We start from the raw sequence: 18,364 nt of genomic DNA on the forward strand, positions 1-18,364 counted from the left end.
CACGACTGTATTAATCTGTTTTGGATCCACCATAGGAATAACAAAAAACACATCTCAATAACAATTATTGTGTACTACTATGATGACTGCGTGACCTCGAAAGTTCCATCGCAAAAAAAAAAAATGTATAACATGTATATAATATTCACATTGTTGATTTTTAAATCAATCATGATAATGTATACACTATACCAATCTGTATGTATGGATCTTACGGGAAATTAAAACCTTTAACCCGAGTTCGAATTGGCAAAAAAATCATTTCAACGCAATATCGTTGCACGATAGTATCTAATACTTGAATTATTGTTGTTGTTTTGAACCCACAAAATTGGCGATACACACACACACACATACGACATCTTGACTGTGCGTTTTTGACTTATAGCGTATGGTGTTTTTTTTAAAAAATTTTCTTGTTTTTTTTTTCAAAATCAATAATATCTCGGCGTACCCCTCTTCCTCTACTCCTCCTCTTAAGCGCCGCGTCAGGTACGCGACGGCGGCGCGCGCGACATCCGCACCGTTGACAGGTGGCGGGGCGCGGTGGTGACGGCGGCGGTGACGGTGACGGCGGTGACGGCGATGGTGCGCGGCGATAGCTGTACGCGAAGAGTGATACAAGACGGCTGCGGCGGCAGCGACAACGGTGATGACGGGGAGAGCGGGTGAGACCGGCGCGGGGCCGCGTGGGGAGGGGTTGCCGTACGCGCGCGCTACGCGGTCACGTAACCGACGCAAATCAATCGACAGATCGGCGGAGATTGGCGCGGAGGGGAGGACTCGGCGAGCTGTGGGCGCGTCCGGATTGGTCGGCGTCTGTACCCGGGGCCCCATGCAACCTGTCCCGGCCCGCACCGATGTGTAGTGCTGCTGTGTCCGACGACCAGTGGAGTTTGCTCCGAACGGACCGTGACCACCGCGCTTGCGTCCACGCTAACCGCTCACGCTCACGACGTTTTCTATTATAGTATATACGTACATACATATATATATATAGACGTACAAACTACAGCCACTGAACATAATCGTAAATTTATATATTATATATATACTCAGTTATACCTACCTCTAGTACACACGCCTGACGAGCCCGCGGACGCCAACGCCGCCGTCGAATTCCGTCCGTCCGCGCACTATCGCTGCTGCTGGCGCCCCGGACCATTGCGTCGCTTCGTCCGCCCATGAAGAGCACAGACCACGGACGCCCCCGTACCGCGTGAACCAGGTAAATATTACAAAAACTCATTACAATATTACTAGTAACATAACATTTTCCCTCCCCGAACAAATTCGCTCGTCTCACTCGGTTAATTCGAATCAACTTTTTTTTTCATCCTATCTTCCCTCGTTTACAGAGTGAGACAGGTATCTAGTACACTCATTGCACAAAATTCTCACCCTCTTAAACATATTATACGTCCCAAAAGCTCTTAACCAAGCTCATGGCAATTGCCTTAAGAAAAAAAGATCCGTCCAATAATAATAACCGTGTCTTGGGAGATTTCTGGGAGATTCGATTATAATAATCTGAATTATCCGACTATTTTTATACATCATCTCGATAACAAAACCGAACGACGATAAACAGTGTGCATACCTGCGATTAACTCATATGTTTATTTTTGTTTTATTATTATCATTTTTTTTTTACTTCGTAATTTGGAATACCTATTTCTCTTGTCCCTCTGGCCGTCTATTAGCGACAGATCGTTTTTCCATATATTTATATTTATATATATAAACATTTATTATCGGTTATTTTTTCTAAACGCTAAAATATCGTATTCATGTCCGTCGAGATATTATTATTATTATTGTTGCCGACACCCGTTATCACGAAACGGTATAAATATTATATTGCGCTTCCACCTAACCATAATAATCAGTGTTCATGTATATAATCTATAATAATCGTTGTAATAATAGAATGTCTATGTATACCTATATAATATAATTATATATTATATTATTATTATATCTTCACAATATTTTATTACACGACATCGTCTGCGGAGAACTGGCGTTGTTCATTATAAATTAATAGTAAGAGAGAGAGAGAAAGGGAAAAAGAGCTATGTAGCGGGTCCTATTTCCGGGGTCGGCTCGCCCCTTTGCCAGGGTCCGGTCAAACTGGACAGCGTGTGCTCGGTGCCGGAAGAGAAAAAGAATACCGTTGGGTGTTTCGATGAAAAAACTACTAGTTTCTAAACAGATTTATCTTATTGACGAGGAGACACCTGTACTTAGGAAGTCTTCCCTGAGCACAGTTATAATCATAATAATAACGTGAACGGTGCGAAATCCAATTAAACGAGCACGACAAATCCGATAAAGACTGAATACGATAGTATAACGACTAATGTGTCTACCACGGAAACTTTTAGAACGTTATCGTCGGCCGCCGCCGGCACAGATCCGACTTCGGGGAAAATATATAATATTATTAATAATAATCCTACAGAGTACAGCATGTCCCGACGTATTAGTACCTATGTCGAATGGAAAATTTAAGTTAATTTTTTTGTCATTAGTGGTATCATTAGTTAGTAAAAAATATGGTGTAATTTCAAAAACGCCATCTTTTCAAGTCGACCACAAAGTCCAGAAATTTAGCGAACAATTGTACGGTTAAATAAAGTTTTAAGCAGTTGTATGTGGCGGGACTTGTGGGACACACTGTGTATAAAAGTATACCATATATAGGTGCATAATAATAATAATAGTCGTACGGCTTTTATCTATATGGATTCGGAAAGTACCGTGCCGCCGTCAACATCTTTGCTGGGCGCGGCGGCGCATGTGTTTCGTCAGCCGAAGATAATGTTATTTCATTTTTTGTTCCCAAATAACATTTCATTCGAAAAACAAATATTCACATTTATTTTTCTCGCTGTTTTCGCGTGTGTCATCTGCTGTGCCAACACTGTTCGTGATCGATTATTCGATTATTAACATAGCACAGAGTAGCTGTTGAGGATTCGTTAAAAACTTGAAATACTCAATAATATGTCGACCTCTTATAATAATAAATTGTAATAATACCCATATTATAAATATTATATACTCACGAAATAACCTGTCTGTCAAACGAGAGTGATGTAATCCGCATACAGAGCGTTTGCATTGCCAACGGTCCACCGGTCGGAGACCCAACCGGGAAAGCTTTGGCTCGGTAATGGACAATAGTATTTTTTTGGAACTTTTTACTTTACTATGCCTTTAATACATAATTGTGTATAGATTTTCTGAGTGTTAGTCTCGCTGTTAGCCAAACAGTATGAAAATTGATATTTTTCATGAAAATAACTGGTAAAATATTTATTTTTTGTTTAACCGTGTACATCTTCTGATCTAGGAATCTTAAGAGCACGCTTATGTCCATTAATGTACATACACAAAGCTGCTGCCATCCCTATTAATAAGCTTTGTGTCTTCTTAGGTATAATTGAATTAGAGAAACACAAAAACTACGAGTTACTCGATCGTCATAAAAGACCGAAATTTATATCAAAAATTTGTTTGGTAGTTTTACTACTCTATTCAAATTGTATCAAAATACCCTTTGAAGCCATTACACGCGTTCGGGTTGTACAAGTCACTATTTTCCATTTAATAATATGCGGTCGCTTATTTTTTTAGCCGCTAAGATTCCAGAGAAGCGAGCGAGACATCCGTCGTAGAGTGTAGATAATATCGATTACTAAATGGGAAAAAAAGGGTGCAGCTATTATTTGTCGCATTTTTATTTTTTATCTCCTGAACAAACGCAGCGCGGTTTGCCTAGAGCATTAGACAGATAACGAGAACACAAACACACAGACACTAGTATACCTACGTACGCACCCAAGTGATCGCAGAAAATATTATCCGCGTTATCTAAATACCTTTCGAATATTTCTCGAATCTCCACTCTTGTCGCGCACACACAGTGTACGTTATTATGACGGGAAGAGAACAATACTATCGGTTCTTCAAATTGTTGAACGTTTACCGCGTTACAATAAAAATTAAACAAACTATTTTTTTCCTACCTATATCGGCCCATTTAAAGAAAAAAAAAACTTGCCATAAGGTGACTACAATATTGTACGCAATGACGAGAATCGCGCCTCTTCGTCGTTAATAAATTCGCCTTAGTCAGCTGACAAGATTTGTTTGTGTAATTTTTATGTTTCTTTTTTGTCATTCGTATTCGATTGGTAAACCGTGTATTGTTGTTCGCTCGTTCGTATTCGGTTTGTCCAAAGTTTAAACAACCGTTAACAACAAATACATAAAAAGGCGCCCAACAAAGATTTCAATAATGTGTCCACAGTATCGCCTACTTTCAGAGTTTTGCACAACAAATAAACTGATGTATTTTAGTTGCCAAATTGTATTCATTTTTTTCTCTGTCGACTGTTGGGATCTATGCAAATCCGCGGCCCATAAGTCTCATAACTAGGCTACCCTTTGCGCGCGCCCGACACAAAGACAATTTCGATGTTATAATCCCTAATTTCCATATCTTTTCACACGCACACCGTCTTTTCATTGTTGTTTGTCAAAGGTCATCGAGGCGCGTACGAAAAAAACTGGTCAACCTTTTTAGTTGTCTTTTTTTTTATAAGTATACACAATATCATTGCACACGCGGAAGCGAAGCGGCCTCAAGTCTCACCCCTTTGCCGACACAAAACCGTTATACAGTCTCCTTCTCATCCCCCAAACGATTATAGAATAATTTCTCATATATTATTATTATCATTTCGTTTCCGGTTTTGGCCGTGACCGTTTTCCTTCCTCGTTCTGCCTGTGTGTCGTTAAACGGCAATTAGGGAAAGGTCGCGACCGTGTACCGTCGCCGCCGGTATTCCGACCGGTAACGCCGTTGACGACGATTATTACCTGATATCATCACACATCTTGCCGCCTTAAGAGGTCATTTGATAAGATTTAAAAGTGTAAGGGTTGGTCTGTTCTCGACCTCGGAAGACGGACGCCAGGTCGTCGTGCAGTAGGTGCGGCCCGATTACCCTTTTAGTCGGGGAATCCCGCAAAAACATTCATTGCACTGGGTATTTGGCAGAAATAACATCTTGTTTACTACCGTCGGACGATGAGGTCGCCTTCGCAAGGTCTCATCAATAACCGTCCCAACGGTGTACTAACTACATCTTAACCGCGACAAGCAGATCATTTCAAAAACAACTAGCTTAACAAAATTAAAATGATTCTAAAGACATTTAAAACAGTACAATTTAAAACAAAATTGTCGTTTTGATCTTAACGTGGTAACAATTTGAGAGGGGGGGGGGTGGACTAAGTAGCAAAATTAACTTGCCATCCCCGTGGATCTTCTAACCCGGCAAATTCGGCTCATTATTAAATCTGCACACGGTAAATGTACTTGTCTCGTTTATATCGAACAAATTCCGAAGGTGACTTGAAAATATTTTGTGCATTTCGTGGGTATTGTTGTTGTTGGACATCCTGTATGATAAACCCTATATGGTCGGTTGCCGCCACACTTGTGCGGATGCGTCCGGCTGTGGCGGCGGGAGGAAACGGAAAGGAGAAAACCGTATAAATGCGCACCGTGTGATTACTCAGGTGACGACGTCCGTCCAGAGTCGGACGAGAAGGGTAACCCCGACCGTGTATAATATACCTGTATATTATTATACATAATGAATGCGTGTGGACCAGTTGCTCGACGCATCGCTGCGCGTACGTGTGCATGAGAAGAAGAAAAAGAATAAGAAGAAGAACACACACACAGGATGTGGTCCGGTCCGATGTGTTCTCGTCGTTCCCCCTTATTTCGTCCGGATGCAGATAACTTGCCCCTTCACTACCCCTCCTCCCCGTCGTTCTATGCCCCATCGCGTTTTAAGCGCGGGTCCAGAAGCCGAAAACCGGATACTTTTCATTATGATGAACACGTAGACAATAGACCCAGTGTGTGTGTGTGTATAAAATATGTATACATCGCATGTATTATTATTATTATTATTATTATAATATACGACGATCGCGATGACTCTTCTTTATCTCTTTTGTCTTAACCGGCTGCGTTTCGTTATGGGATTGTTGTTCTTGTGTACGATAAACGGGTTGTAAAAATGTTCGTTACAAAAAAAAAAAAAAAAAATGTTAACGGCTCTCTGGGGACGTGGGGGTGCCCGGGTGTCGCGTCTTTCGCCGCATAATTGAGATTTCCGTCGGCTCCAAAGATATCGACTCCGAAGACGCATTTGCGATAATGTAATGGGCATTGGGCACCCCCGTGGGCAGTCGGATATGACCCTGTGGCGGCGAGGGTCAATTACACGGTGGCGATGGCTGCGCGATTGACCGTCAACGAGGGAGAGGCGCGACCGGACGGCGACTGCCGAGATTCCGGTACAGCACGCGCTTCTGCGGGAACAGGTTTATTTGGGTGATTTTTTTTTTTTTTATTGGAGCCAAACGGTGGTGACCGAGACGACCCGTGACCTCATCCCGGTGTTTATCGACGACGACAGCAAATCCGGTGGCGGCCGCCTACCCAACCCTAATGTTGTGGTGTCCGAGACGATTACAACGCTATAATAATATTATAGTAGTGTATAATATAATTCCATTTCTCGCATATTAACCCGTCTGCAGCGTCGCCGCGAGTATTTCCCTGATCCTATCGGCTCTTGTTTACACTAATTATTTCTGGGTTAGGACACACATTATAGGTACTCGAGACCGAGGTCTGATTCCCATCCGAAGTATAATAATAATACTATGAGATTACCCGATATAATATGCGTGACTATAAGGTATGTATTATATTTTGTCACGTGTTAAACCGCCGCCGCTGCGCACCGATCGACTAGATGGTTGTTTACTGATTTTTTCGTTAATATTTAAAAAAAAAAAATCCATTATTAAGTACAGTCAATAGTGTTTTTGCAAAAAGGTTTAAGAGGACGTCATACAGCCAATTTCCCAACGATAAAACATACTTAGAATGCGTTTTACTCGCTCCATAATAGTTTTACAGTAAAAATACCTTTAACAAAAACGGAAGATGACAAGATTTTGAATGACATTTATTTTGATAAACCTAATATTCAGCTTAATATTGAATATTTAAAATCATATTTTTTACTATTATTTTAAAACAATGTTATAACTTTTTATCACGTTGTTATTTTCAAAATCGGATATGACATTGTCTCCAAAATGTTCATTGCTATCTTTCGATTTCATATTAGGTGGTTTTCCTCAACCATAGACTTTCTGCGTAACTATGTTAAAATGAAAAAAACATTTAAAATCGCCGACAAAGATGCTGTGGTGGTCCGAAAAATAAGTTAACTACCAAGAAAAAAATTCTAATTACTAAACTAATAATTACACATTGCTTTTTTAAGCTTTAAATTAAGATTTTGCAACAAATTGCCTACACCTAACTCTTTAGTAAATAGGGAGTATCACGTCCTCTTTATTGCCAGAACTCGGTAAGGGTTCAATGTGACGGAAAAACTGATACCATATTATTTGACTTATATTATAATATCGAATACAATGACACAATGCTAATACCATAGGTTTATTGGTTCGACAAGACTTGAGAGATTATAACCGCTGACTCGACATGCGTTCACTCTCTAGCACATATACACTCTCTAGATATACATCGGTTACAACACAAGTCAAATCTACGGCGACTCTTCGAGTGTCTGGTATTTAGAGAACTACGTCATTTAAAAAAAAATTGTATTTAAATGACACTCCATCTGCATCGGTCGCGTTCTGTTTTGTAATCGTTTCACCGAGTTTCGGAATACTAGGAAAAAAGCGTATAAAAAAAGACTAAACAAAACACAAAAAATTGAAATTAAATAAATTAAAAATATATATTAATTATTATTGACACAAGCCACGTCGAAGAAGAGAGAACCGCGTGCGTGTATTTGTCTGCATGTTTGTGAGTGTGTATAAAAGGCGACAAAAAGGTGTTTGTTGTATATATTATTTTATTATTATATACATACCGTGTACCATTATCATCTTGGGCCCGTTTGTAGTGGGTGGTTGTTATTATCCAGGTGATTGTGCAGCTGTACAGGGGCAACAGCAGCAGCACGTGCCCCGCAGATCATTGCTCTGAAAACAGCTGCACTGCCGCCGCCGCCGCTGCTTAAACCGTATATAATTATTATTAACGCGTTAATCTTCCTTCATTGTTTTTCCTATAACAATAATGCAACTATAGGTACATTAAAACACAGTACACATGATATATTTAATGATAATTATAATAATAATAATAAAATATTACTGTAAAAAATGTGTCGCTAAATAGATTTTTCGTTTGTTGTATTTTTAAATTTATTATTATTCTTTTTTTTTTTTTTATTAGACAATACCGTTGCGTTTTGTCGTTCAAGCGATTTTCATTCAAATATGCGTTTCGCCAATATAAACATCATTATTATATATATATATTATGTTGTTTTTTTTTAACACCGCACCGGAGAAATTTACAGCCACAAGACGGTCTTTATTGTTATTATTATTATTATTTTACACGCTCGCGTTTGAACGACCGTTTCTGTTTTCATAAACTAAGCTGACTTGAGAGACAATTATTAGGTCCTAAACTAGTACGAAATTATACTTAATTTAATTAAAAAACTATAAAGTTCAACATGTAGAAAACGAATCGTTCGGTTGAGTGAGTGTAACATAAGACTTAGTTTCTCGTGTCCGAGTCCACAATGTAATAAGAAGAAAATTCGGCCTGGCCGAAGGTCATAGTGGTTATCCGTACGGTTGTAGGCGCTTAATAGAAACACTATAAAATATATACAAATATTATGATGGCTGAACGCCTGCCGTATTCAATATTGTAATAGAATATAGTTTTGGTTTTCCATAAATATTGTCACGAATCCGGAAACTTGTAGTAAATATTATCGAATTTTGGCGGTCAGTACACATCACTTACAACTGGACGGCGGGCGAGGTCAATCGAGAAAACGACACCCTTTTTCCAATATTCGCCAGCAAGTTCCTATTGTTTTCAGGGCGTGCTAGCACAAACTTCTGTTTGTTTTCATGTGTTTAAAATTGTAATCATTTTTGTCCATTAATAACTCAATTGATGAGACTATGAGAATCAAAAGTATATACTAATGCGTTTTTTTTAAAAATGAACTTTAGGACCGTTCTTTACTTTTTCTATATGAGCTCGTCTTATCATTTTTATTACGGTATATTGAACATAACTAATGAACGTCGCCAATAAGAATTACATTAAAAGTGTAATTTTCGTTTCGTTCTCCTGTAAAAAATGTTGTGTAAGTAAGTCTAATACAAATTTATTGTAGGTTGTGTAATAAAATAACCGTTTAAGTTTTGTTCATATATATATATATATATATATATATATATATATATGTATATACACACATGACCGTGGACATTGGGATGTGGTCGACTGCAGTTAAACGTTGTACGGTTAAAAAGACAATTCCGTGAAGTTCGCATACGGTGAAATGTTGGTAAAAAAAAAAAAAAATACTTACTATCCGGTAAAGGTAATATGCGTATTTACCGATTCGGGGGCGACAGGAAACGCTATTTTTACCCTTTCCCCTTTTCGTTTTTTTTACATACTACACCGCGTGACATCAATACGGTACGAATAATGGCACTGACGTCCAGTTGGCGTTTACTCATTGAAAACCGCGATTTTCGTCGAATCAGCATCGACCGTCGACGACACCTTTTTGGGTCATTACGTTTTTGTGTGTGTGCCGCAACACAAGTCACAACCGATTGTTCTAATTTTTTTTTTTTTATACCGTCGTCGTTCTTCTTAACGCGCTTATTTTGGGTTCTTTTTTTTGTTTATTGCCATTCTCTTACACTCGGATTACATACGGTTCAATTAAAAAACAAAAACATAGCGTTTTCTCATATAGGTGCGTCGCGCAATGTTGTGCCGTTTCTGTACGGACGGTGGTTTTTTTTCAAAAATACATTTTCAAATAGTATTTTAGCCAACAGACGAACCAAGTAAAATAGCTCTTCCTCTTTATAACATGTATGTGTGTTGGAAACGTTTTTCATCGCGAGAGGTCGACCGTGCGAGTCGGCCCAAGGTGAATAAGAAGAAGAAGTATAGCCACGCGACGGTCTTGGAAAAAAACTGGTCTTCCCTTACTCCTGCACCGCCGCCACCGCCCACGTTAATAATAATCATCATTACACTTAATATTATACATAATATACCTACCATCGTCGAATGTCCTCCACGACCGGCCGCTGGCCCATACCTTTTATTACACACTGTTTCCCATCAATGATCAGCATCCGTCGCCATCTTTTATCAACGCACACATATACCTTGGGAAAAACTCAACAGCGCATATTATATTTATGTACAATTATCATGCCCATCGTTGTCGGTAAACAATAATAATAATAATAATATTATATAGAGATATCTGCATAATAATAATACATGCGTGCTCGCCTTGTACGGTTCACCGGTCTTGTTGTAACCACTCGGTTGTATGAGATTATTTCTTTTTTTCCACAGAATAGTAATAATTACTCGGTCATCTTTAGCAAAAAAAAAAAAAAAAAGGAAAATATTATAATTTAACGCAAAATCCGGAAGACCTAGAAAAAAAATACATCTACAAATCCGCTCAACAGAATTATACCTGCTTGCTTATATACGAAACGACACATATTCATTATAATTCTTAAGTTCGGCCTGCGTGTAGTAGACAAAATAATAATAATAATAGCGTGCAGTATGTACCGCAATATTGTTATTATTGACTTATTAGCTAATCGGTGTAGGACGCGATTAATAGTATGTGTGAATGATGTGCCAACTCGACAGAGAGGCTGCTATTGTTGTGTACACTCCTGCCCTTGTTGGCGACTTCAACCCCTCTGTTTTGTTTGTTGTGTATTTATGAGGGAGTCACCCCTTTGCGAGCGGGGCCCGTACACCCTCTTTGGCCGATTCGGTTTACCTGCCGGTCACTGTGTATTTATATTTATATAATATTATAATGAACGTATAGGGGAAAAAAACAATAATTTTAAACAACCTCGATTCGATTTTTCCTCCACGGCGGTACTTAAGTAATTGGATTGTGCAGTCCGTATAAATGGATTTCGACACCCAATAACATCATTATAGGTTTCCGCCGCCGCCGACACCAGTTCAAGTCAACGAATGGTGTACTCTGAAAAAGATGTATTTTTTTTAACCGGCGGTTAAAAGTTAAAACAACTAAAACGTGTTCCGATTCGTATTTTAACCAACTCCGGATCTTTGTACCTACAGGTCAACGTGATGTATTTTTACTGCTCGTTCCGCTTTGCTTGTTATTACATTTTGTATTGTACCGAAAAACTCACCTCCGCTGGCCGTGAAAACCATGAAGGGATTGTTTGGACACAAGAAAACGCGTTGGGTCGTCCACCCGCGTTTTAATCTAATTAATTGCTTACCGAACGACGTTATCGTTTATACAGTTTTCAGTATATTATAAATTATTATATGATATTGTACTGTTGTTCGTTCTCGGTGTAGATTAAAAATGAAATAACAGCCGGTCGGGTCGGGTTACACCGGCGTTATGGCAAATAGATGCATCCGATCGGATGTGATCAAAATAAAAATAAAATTAATTAAATAACTCCTTCGATTATGATTATAATTATGATCGTTATTGCAGTCAACGACGTCCCTCGGGAAACAGCAGGAAGAGGTATGAAATTCTACACCAAAAGACCTGTTCGGTGCGGCGTGCGCGCTCAATACAGTGATGTGTGTAGGACTTGTTCGGGGCGCCGCCGGTGCATTATTGTTATTAAAAGAGGATTATATTATTGTATTGTTGTTCGATTGCGAGGGCAGGGTTCTAGATGATGCGGCGAACGACCCTCTATAAATCGAACCGTACCGGATCCCTTCCCGACGGTGTCAAAGGCTAATGTCAACACTGACAACAATCGCTGTTAGGTGGCCGCGGCCTTTTAAAGCGTTTATAATAGCGGTATCCCCCTACAGACGTTGTTTTTGTGTACACTATTATATAACAACGATATTTTAATTTATCGTGTCGATTAGTCAATTCATTGTTGTATATACTTAAAATAACGCCCTTTTATGAATGTGTGTTGGATTCGAGCTTAAAAATATTTAAAAAAACTAGTGTTGTCATGATTATCGATCGACGGCCGTGTACACATCCCGTATTCCTGTCGGCGGATTACACACTATAGAGTATAATATGCATATAATGCGCTCTACTTATTTATTAAGAATTTTTTTTTGCCCACTTGCAAACACCTGCTGGTTACGATCGCACCTTGTCGCCGCCGCCCCTCACGTTCGCACGCGCGTACGAATGAACTCCGACGGGACCGGTCGACCTTTCTTTTCGTTTACACGCATATATCTACAACGTTATGTACGCGTTTGTTGTGTACCAAAATTGTTATGAGGGCGGTTGAACTTTTGTTACCACTCCCGTTGCCATGATAACCACCGCGAAACGTTGTAGTAATAATACTAACAATAGTGACAGGTTTTCCATGTAGGCCTCCTTCTCCTTTAACCCCTCCCCCCCTCCCTCCCTCCCTTTCCGCCCATCTCTCCTATCGATACCCCTAAGGCGGTGCCTCCATTGTCTATTCCGACCACACGAATCGATTTTCTCATCCGGATTTCTTTGTCGTTTTTGTTTTCAGATTTCTCAGGATATGTCTTCGGAAATGCTGCGAGTAGACAATTTGCGCCAACGGTTATTCTGCAACACCGTATTGGACATGAAGAGAGAGAGCCGGTGTCCCGTGTGCAGCGCCGTGTTTTCCACCACGTACAGCATGCGGCTGCACTTGCAGACCGCGCACATGGACTCGGAGCCGCAGAACTTGTCGGCCAAATCGTATTACCACCGAGAGTTCAACAACAACAACAATAACAACAATAATAACAATTACAACAACAATGTCAAGTCGCCGATGAAAATCAACAGTCCCGACCGTCCGTTGCAGTACGTCACTCCCGTTAAGTCGGCGTACAACGGCGACTCGACGTGCAGCACGGACTTCAGTGACGGTTACCCATCGGACAAGGACTCGTACTTCGGAAACTCGCCCAAGGATGAGATCCCGTTGTCCGTGACGGCCGCCGGTTTCCTGTCCCAGTCGCCCGCAAAACGCACCCACAGTAGCCACGTGAAAAGCAAACGCACGTACACGTGCAGGCTGTGCTCAACAGTTTTCGGCAACCTGCGGGCCCTGAAGGGCCACAACTCGTCCAGCCACAACAAGTCCACCAACGGACTGTACGCTTGCAACATATGTGAGTTCGCCAGCACCGAAAAAGCGTCACTCAACCACCACATGAAAGGCCACACCGGTGAGACGCCGTATGTGTGCAAAAAGTGTTCTTACGCGTTCACCACCAAAGCCAACTGCGAGAGACACCTCAGGACCATACATAAAGCGTCCAACGCTGAAGTCAAGACGTCCATATTGTTCAAAAATGAAGAGAAGCCCGCGGAACAAACCAATGGTAGTGGTGGCGACGGCGGCGTTGTTGAAGTCAAGAGGGAGCCTGACCAAAACAAAATGGACTACTCCCAATACGAGGGCCAGAAGAGCTCGGACGACGAGGAAGAATTTGATGAGCCTCTGGACTTGAGCGTTAAACGTTTCAAACCCGACTTTGATTGCGAGCCCCAAGACTTGTCGGTCAACAGCCACGTGAAGTCTGAGACCACAGACGACGAGGATGTGAAGCCCGCGTCGTTCACAGAACAGTTCGTGTCGCAGCCCGGCCCGGGATACAATATAGACTTGTCGATGCCCACCCCGTTACACGCGTACTTCCTGAACGAGCACAGGATGTTTTTTAACGGCATGTACCCGAACGCGGAACGAATGTTACCCATACCGCTCACCGTGGACATGATTCGGGCTATGCGTCAAATGAACGAACCGCCCGCCGCCTTGGAAGCCGACGTTCCAGCCAATCCGCCCGAGACGCCGGAACCGTCGGTGGTGGCCCAGACGTCACCGCCCGCCGCGGCCGAACCGCATAAGTCCAAAGACGCCAACGGACTTAGACTGGTTATGAAAAACGGCATTCTCGTACCCAAACAGCGACGTTTTAGAACAGACAGGCCTCACGTATGTGACACGTGTAAGCGGGCGTTCACGCTCAAGTCGAACCGGGACAGGCACGTTAAGAACCAGCATCCGACAGACTGGCACAAGAAGCCTCGGTCATTGTCCAAGAGCGAGCCGCAATTCGCCGTCATCAGACACGAACAGGACCTCCCCCCGATTTCGGATCACATTAAGATGGCCATATCGCTTAAATGTCAAAAACCGGAACAACAACGGTCGTCCGAGCACGACGAAGAAGACGACCCCGACTTGAACGACAACGACGGTGACGACGAAGACGACGTAATGGAGGAAGACAAGTTGGTGATAGTGGAAGACGGCGTTGTTGGTGACAAGCCTGCCGTCGAGGTCAAGGAGGAATTGGCCGACTTGGCCAGCGTGTCCAGACTCTTGGACAACGCTACGCACCAGACGTTCCCGCAATTCAACAGATCCGATGAAGATCACAACGAGGCCACCAGTAGCGAAGAAGAGCATAGCGAAGGGGCTAGTTATTCCGAAAACGACCAGTAAGCGCATTAAAAAAAATAAAAACATTTTTTTTTTGTAATAAATAGAATTTGTACTTATTGTTTTCTAACTTTTACAGTGCCAACAACAGTAACGGCAACACGGACATTAACTTTAATAACGACAAGGACGAGAGCCGGGAAAAACGAAAGAAGGTGAGCGCATATGCAGCCGCCCCCAATAGGGTTCTCTGTCCGTTCTGTTACCTGTCGTTCCCGTGGACGTCGTCCCTGAAGCGTCACATTCGCACACACACCGGCGAAAAGCCGTACCAATGCAAACATTGTCCACTGTCGTTCTCCACCAAATCGAATCGCGACCGGCACATACTGCGACTGCATTGTACGCCGGCCAGCAAGCTGACCGCCCCTGCTAATTCGGACGAAGTCGCGTCCTCGTCAGACACTAAAAACGTGTACAAGTGCACATCGTGCCCTAAGACTACGTTCTCCAAACGCAAGAACCTGATCAGCCACATCAACCGGGTGCACTTTGAAAAGAACGGCGACGACGATGAACTCGACGGACCGACAGCCGCTACTTCCGCCTGTGGAGGCGATGGCGAGGGAATGGATGACGCCGAATTAGAACGGGACTACACCGCACCCCCAACCGTAGCCGCAGCCGTCGTGGGCAACTGTAGCGCGACCGGTTCCGAACCTTGCTTCAAGTGCCATCTGTGCGACAGCAGCTACCTGGAGCGGCAGAACGCCCTGGACCACATCAGGATCAACCACGCAGAGTGTTACGAAATACTGGTGTCCCAGGGAGCCATGGACAACGACCACGACTCGTCGGCCGCCAAACAGGACGACGTGGAAAACAGAAAGGTACGAATATCGGAAATAATAATTTTAATCGTGTTGTCATTTGTTTCGTTATCTTTTATTAATTGCATTTACTTTTTTTTATTACATAGGTCCTGTGCGCTTTTTGTCTGCACCGTTTCTATTCGGCCGAGGACTTGCGCCGTCACATGCGCACCCACACCAAGGAACAGCCGTTCGCATGTCAGTCGTGTAAGCGTCGGTTCACGCTTAAGCACAGCATGGTCCGACACATAGCCAAAAAACACGGCGGCGGCACCGCCATGCACGACAGCTACAGCAGCGATCACGACCAGAGATCTCGTAGTTCCAGCCCGCCTGTGCCGGCGTCTTCGCTTTCACTGTCGTCGTACGAGGACAGCAATCGCGCCGACACCGGATTGATCGGCACGCTGTTGGGCATACGGGACAGCACAGTCATCGATCAGGTGCTGCAGGCTAAGTCACCCGAAGACGCCGCGAAGATGTTGGGCATCAAAAGTAGCAACTGAAACAGTCATCCGCCTGCCCACACCTACCATTCCCACCACGTAGGCGTAATCGTTTATCATTAGAAGAGACTTTTTATTTGCAGCGTTTCTCTCTTTTTTCCAATCTCCTTGATACTCAACTTTGAAAATATTTGAAACCGTTTTACGTTTCGTGTACATAATAAAAAATAATAATCATGTGTTTATATTGTTCCAATTAATTCCAATTATTTTATACAATTTTTAACTTGTTTCGGATTTTTTTATTAGCGATTGGCCGCAGGTTTTCGAATCGGATCAGTACCGTAAACGTCGTATAATACAACGTATACGATACTGACCCGATTTGCGCTGATTGACTGTAAGTAAGTCTGCAAACGAAAACGAGTATCGAGGAATAAGTATATTTGTTTTTCACTCAAATGACTTTATGTTGTTAATCATTTGTATCACGTCTACTGTTTTTTTTTATATATATTTTTTTTTATAATTGCGACTGTTACCAATACTTTTTACTATTATTATTATTATTCTTATTATTAATCACGATTTGACAAAACCGTAGTGTGGTTAATGCATAGATACATTTCAAATTCATGTTTTTCTTTTCATTTTATTACGGAAACTTGAATTTGGTATTATTATTATTATTTTGTGTTGTCGACACGAATTTAAATGTTTGTTCACTGTCGATTCGATGACAAACCTTTAATTTCCAAATAGTCGACTACGAAAATAATGATTATTTTATTACTACTTTCACCATGGTTGATTGGTTTGCCTGAATAGACGCAACTTAACGTACACGCGTTAATTTTTTTTTTTTTTTTTATGGCGTCTTGCTACGACACTATATTGTAATTATTTTTATTATTATATAAATGCTATCAGTTAGCCCTGTTCTCCCGCTAAGCGATATCCAAAGAGAAAGTAAATCTGAAAAATATTTTCATTTTGTACAGATACTTAGATATAATTTTAATATGTGTATATAAAAATATATATACATCATATTTGTTTTCTGTACATTTTGCAAATTTGTTTATATATTTTTTTTTGCGCATGAAAATTGCACGTTTTTTGCCTTCATTACGTGTTAACCACTTATATTAACTATGTTGTATTTTATTAAAAGTTAAAATTAAAAACACTAGACTGTTATTCACAATCGGGTAACGAAATACAATCTATTATTATCTAGTAAAAAAAAAAAATGTTTGATTATAATTTATTGAATTATATATATAAACTTCTAGGACTGTTTTATTGTAATAATTAATAATATATAGTGTAATTGTTAGTAATAATAGATAATTAAATAATAATAAAAAGCACAGTTTTTTTATTTCTATATAGTATTTGTCAGTTTTGGGTTGCACTGTACACATTATTTGTAATAACAATCTAGTCGAGCGAGAGCAGTTATACTCTCGACGATTTTGGCCATATTATAACATTGTATTGTTATCAATAAATTAATTTTAAGTTTAAGGCACATTTTCTTCCTCTATACTCCAGTCGTTCATAGAATTTATAATTTTATTCATTTTTTTTTGTCACTGTCAGTTTTTTTTTTTTTTTTTATGTACATAAAAAAAGTAGGTATTAATACAATTTGTTTTGTGGTTGATTTTACGCAAGTGATACTAGTCTTTATGAATAATAGTTGAAGTTGATCCATTACAATCATTATTTTTATTTAAATTATTATTTGACAAAAAACAGTTTTGATATCATTACGTGTAATAGCATTTATACTATTAAGTTATAGGCAAACATTAATATAATATATGGTACTCGACTTAAGTTGTAATATTTAATTATAGAATCAATCCGTGCTAAAGCAATATTATCTATTAATTAAGTAAAAGTATAATATTGATCTTGTAGTTCAGCTCTTATATGTGTGTTTGGACTTGAATTAATAAATGGCAAAGCAATAATTTAAACAAAATATTATATTATTTATGTATGGTTTATTTTGAAATATAAAATAAACACTAATGTGGAAAAAATACAGCATTATTATTTTATTTATCCGCCTCTTTAGACTTCGTTTTCAAACATTTTTAACGACTCTTTCATTAAAATTAAAAGATCTCAGCTCCAGTAGACATATTTTAAATGCGTTTCGCAAACTTAATATAAACCGGCTACATAACATAAAACAGCAAGTGGCATACTAGTCATTAATACACCAGCTCAGTCCACCATTTTTAGTGTTTAAGTACATTTAGAGAACTAAAGAGTTCATAGATTAAAATAAAACATTTATTGAATTTATCTTTGTTGTAAAAAAATATTAACAGAAAAGTTTGTATTTATATTCATTTTTAAGAGGACGCCACACCGGCCATTTCTAAG

At 40.3% G+C, this 18,364-nt stretch overlaps 1 protein-coding gene across 1 annotated transcript; it reads left to right on the forward strand.

Annotated features, from left to right (window-relative positions):
• The first annotated feature begins 868 nt into the window (after window positions 1–868).
• LOC126846286 (ras-responsive element-binding protein 1-like) lies at window positions 869–17,572 on the forward strand. The gene is made up of 4 exons (XM_050585580.1): window positions 869–1,228; window positions 12,748–14,702; window positions 14,783–15,533; window positions 15,623–17,572. Exons 2-4 carry the CDS (start codon window positions 12,760–12,762, stop codon window positions 16,019–16,021), a joined length of 3,093 nt encoding a protein of 1,030 aa, XP_050441537.1. The 5' UTR covers window positions 869–1,228; window positions 12,748–12,759; the 3' UTR covers window positions 16,022–17,572.
• The last annotated feature ends 792 nt before the right edge of the window (window positions 17,573–18,364 follow it).

The sequence above is a fragment of the Adelges cooleyi genome, unplaced genomic scaffold (genome assembly GCF_023614345.1).
Source record: "Adelges cooleyi isolate 19-005CV unplaced genomic scaffold, UGA_ACOO_1.1 ACOO_flye_CR_arks_rails_tigmint_CR_PRNA_108, whole genome shotgun sequence".
NCBI classification, from domain to species: Eukaryota; Metazoa; Arthropoda; class Insecta; order Hemiptera; family Adelgidae; genus Adelges; species Adelges cooleyi.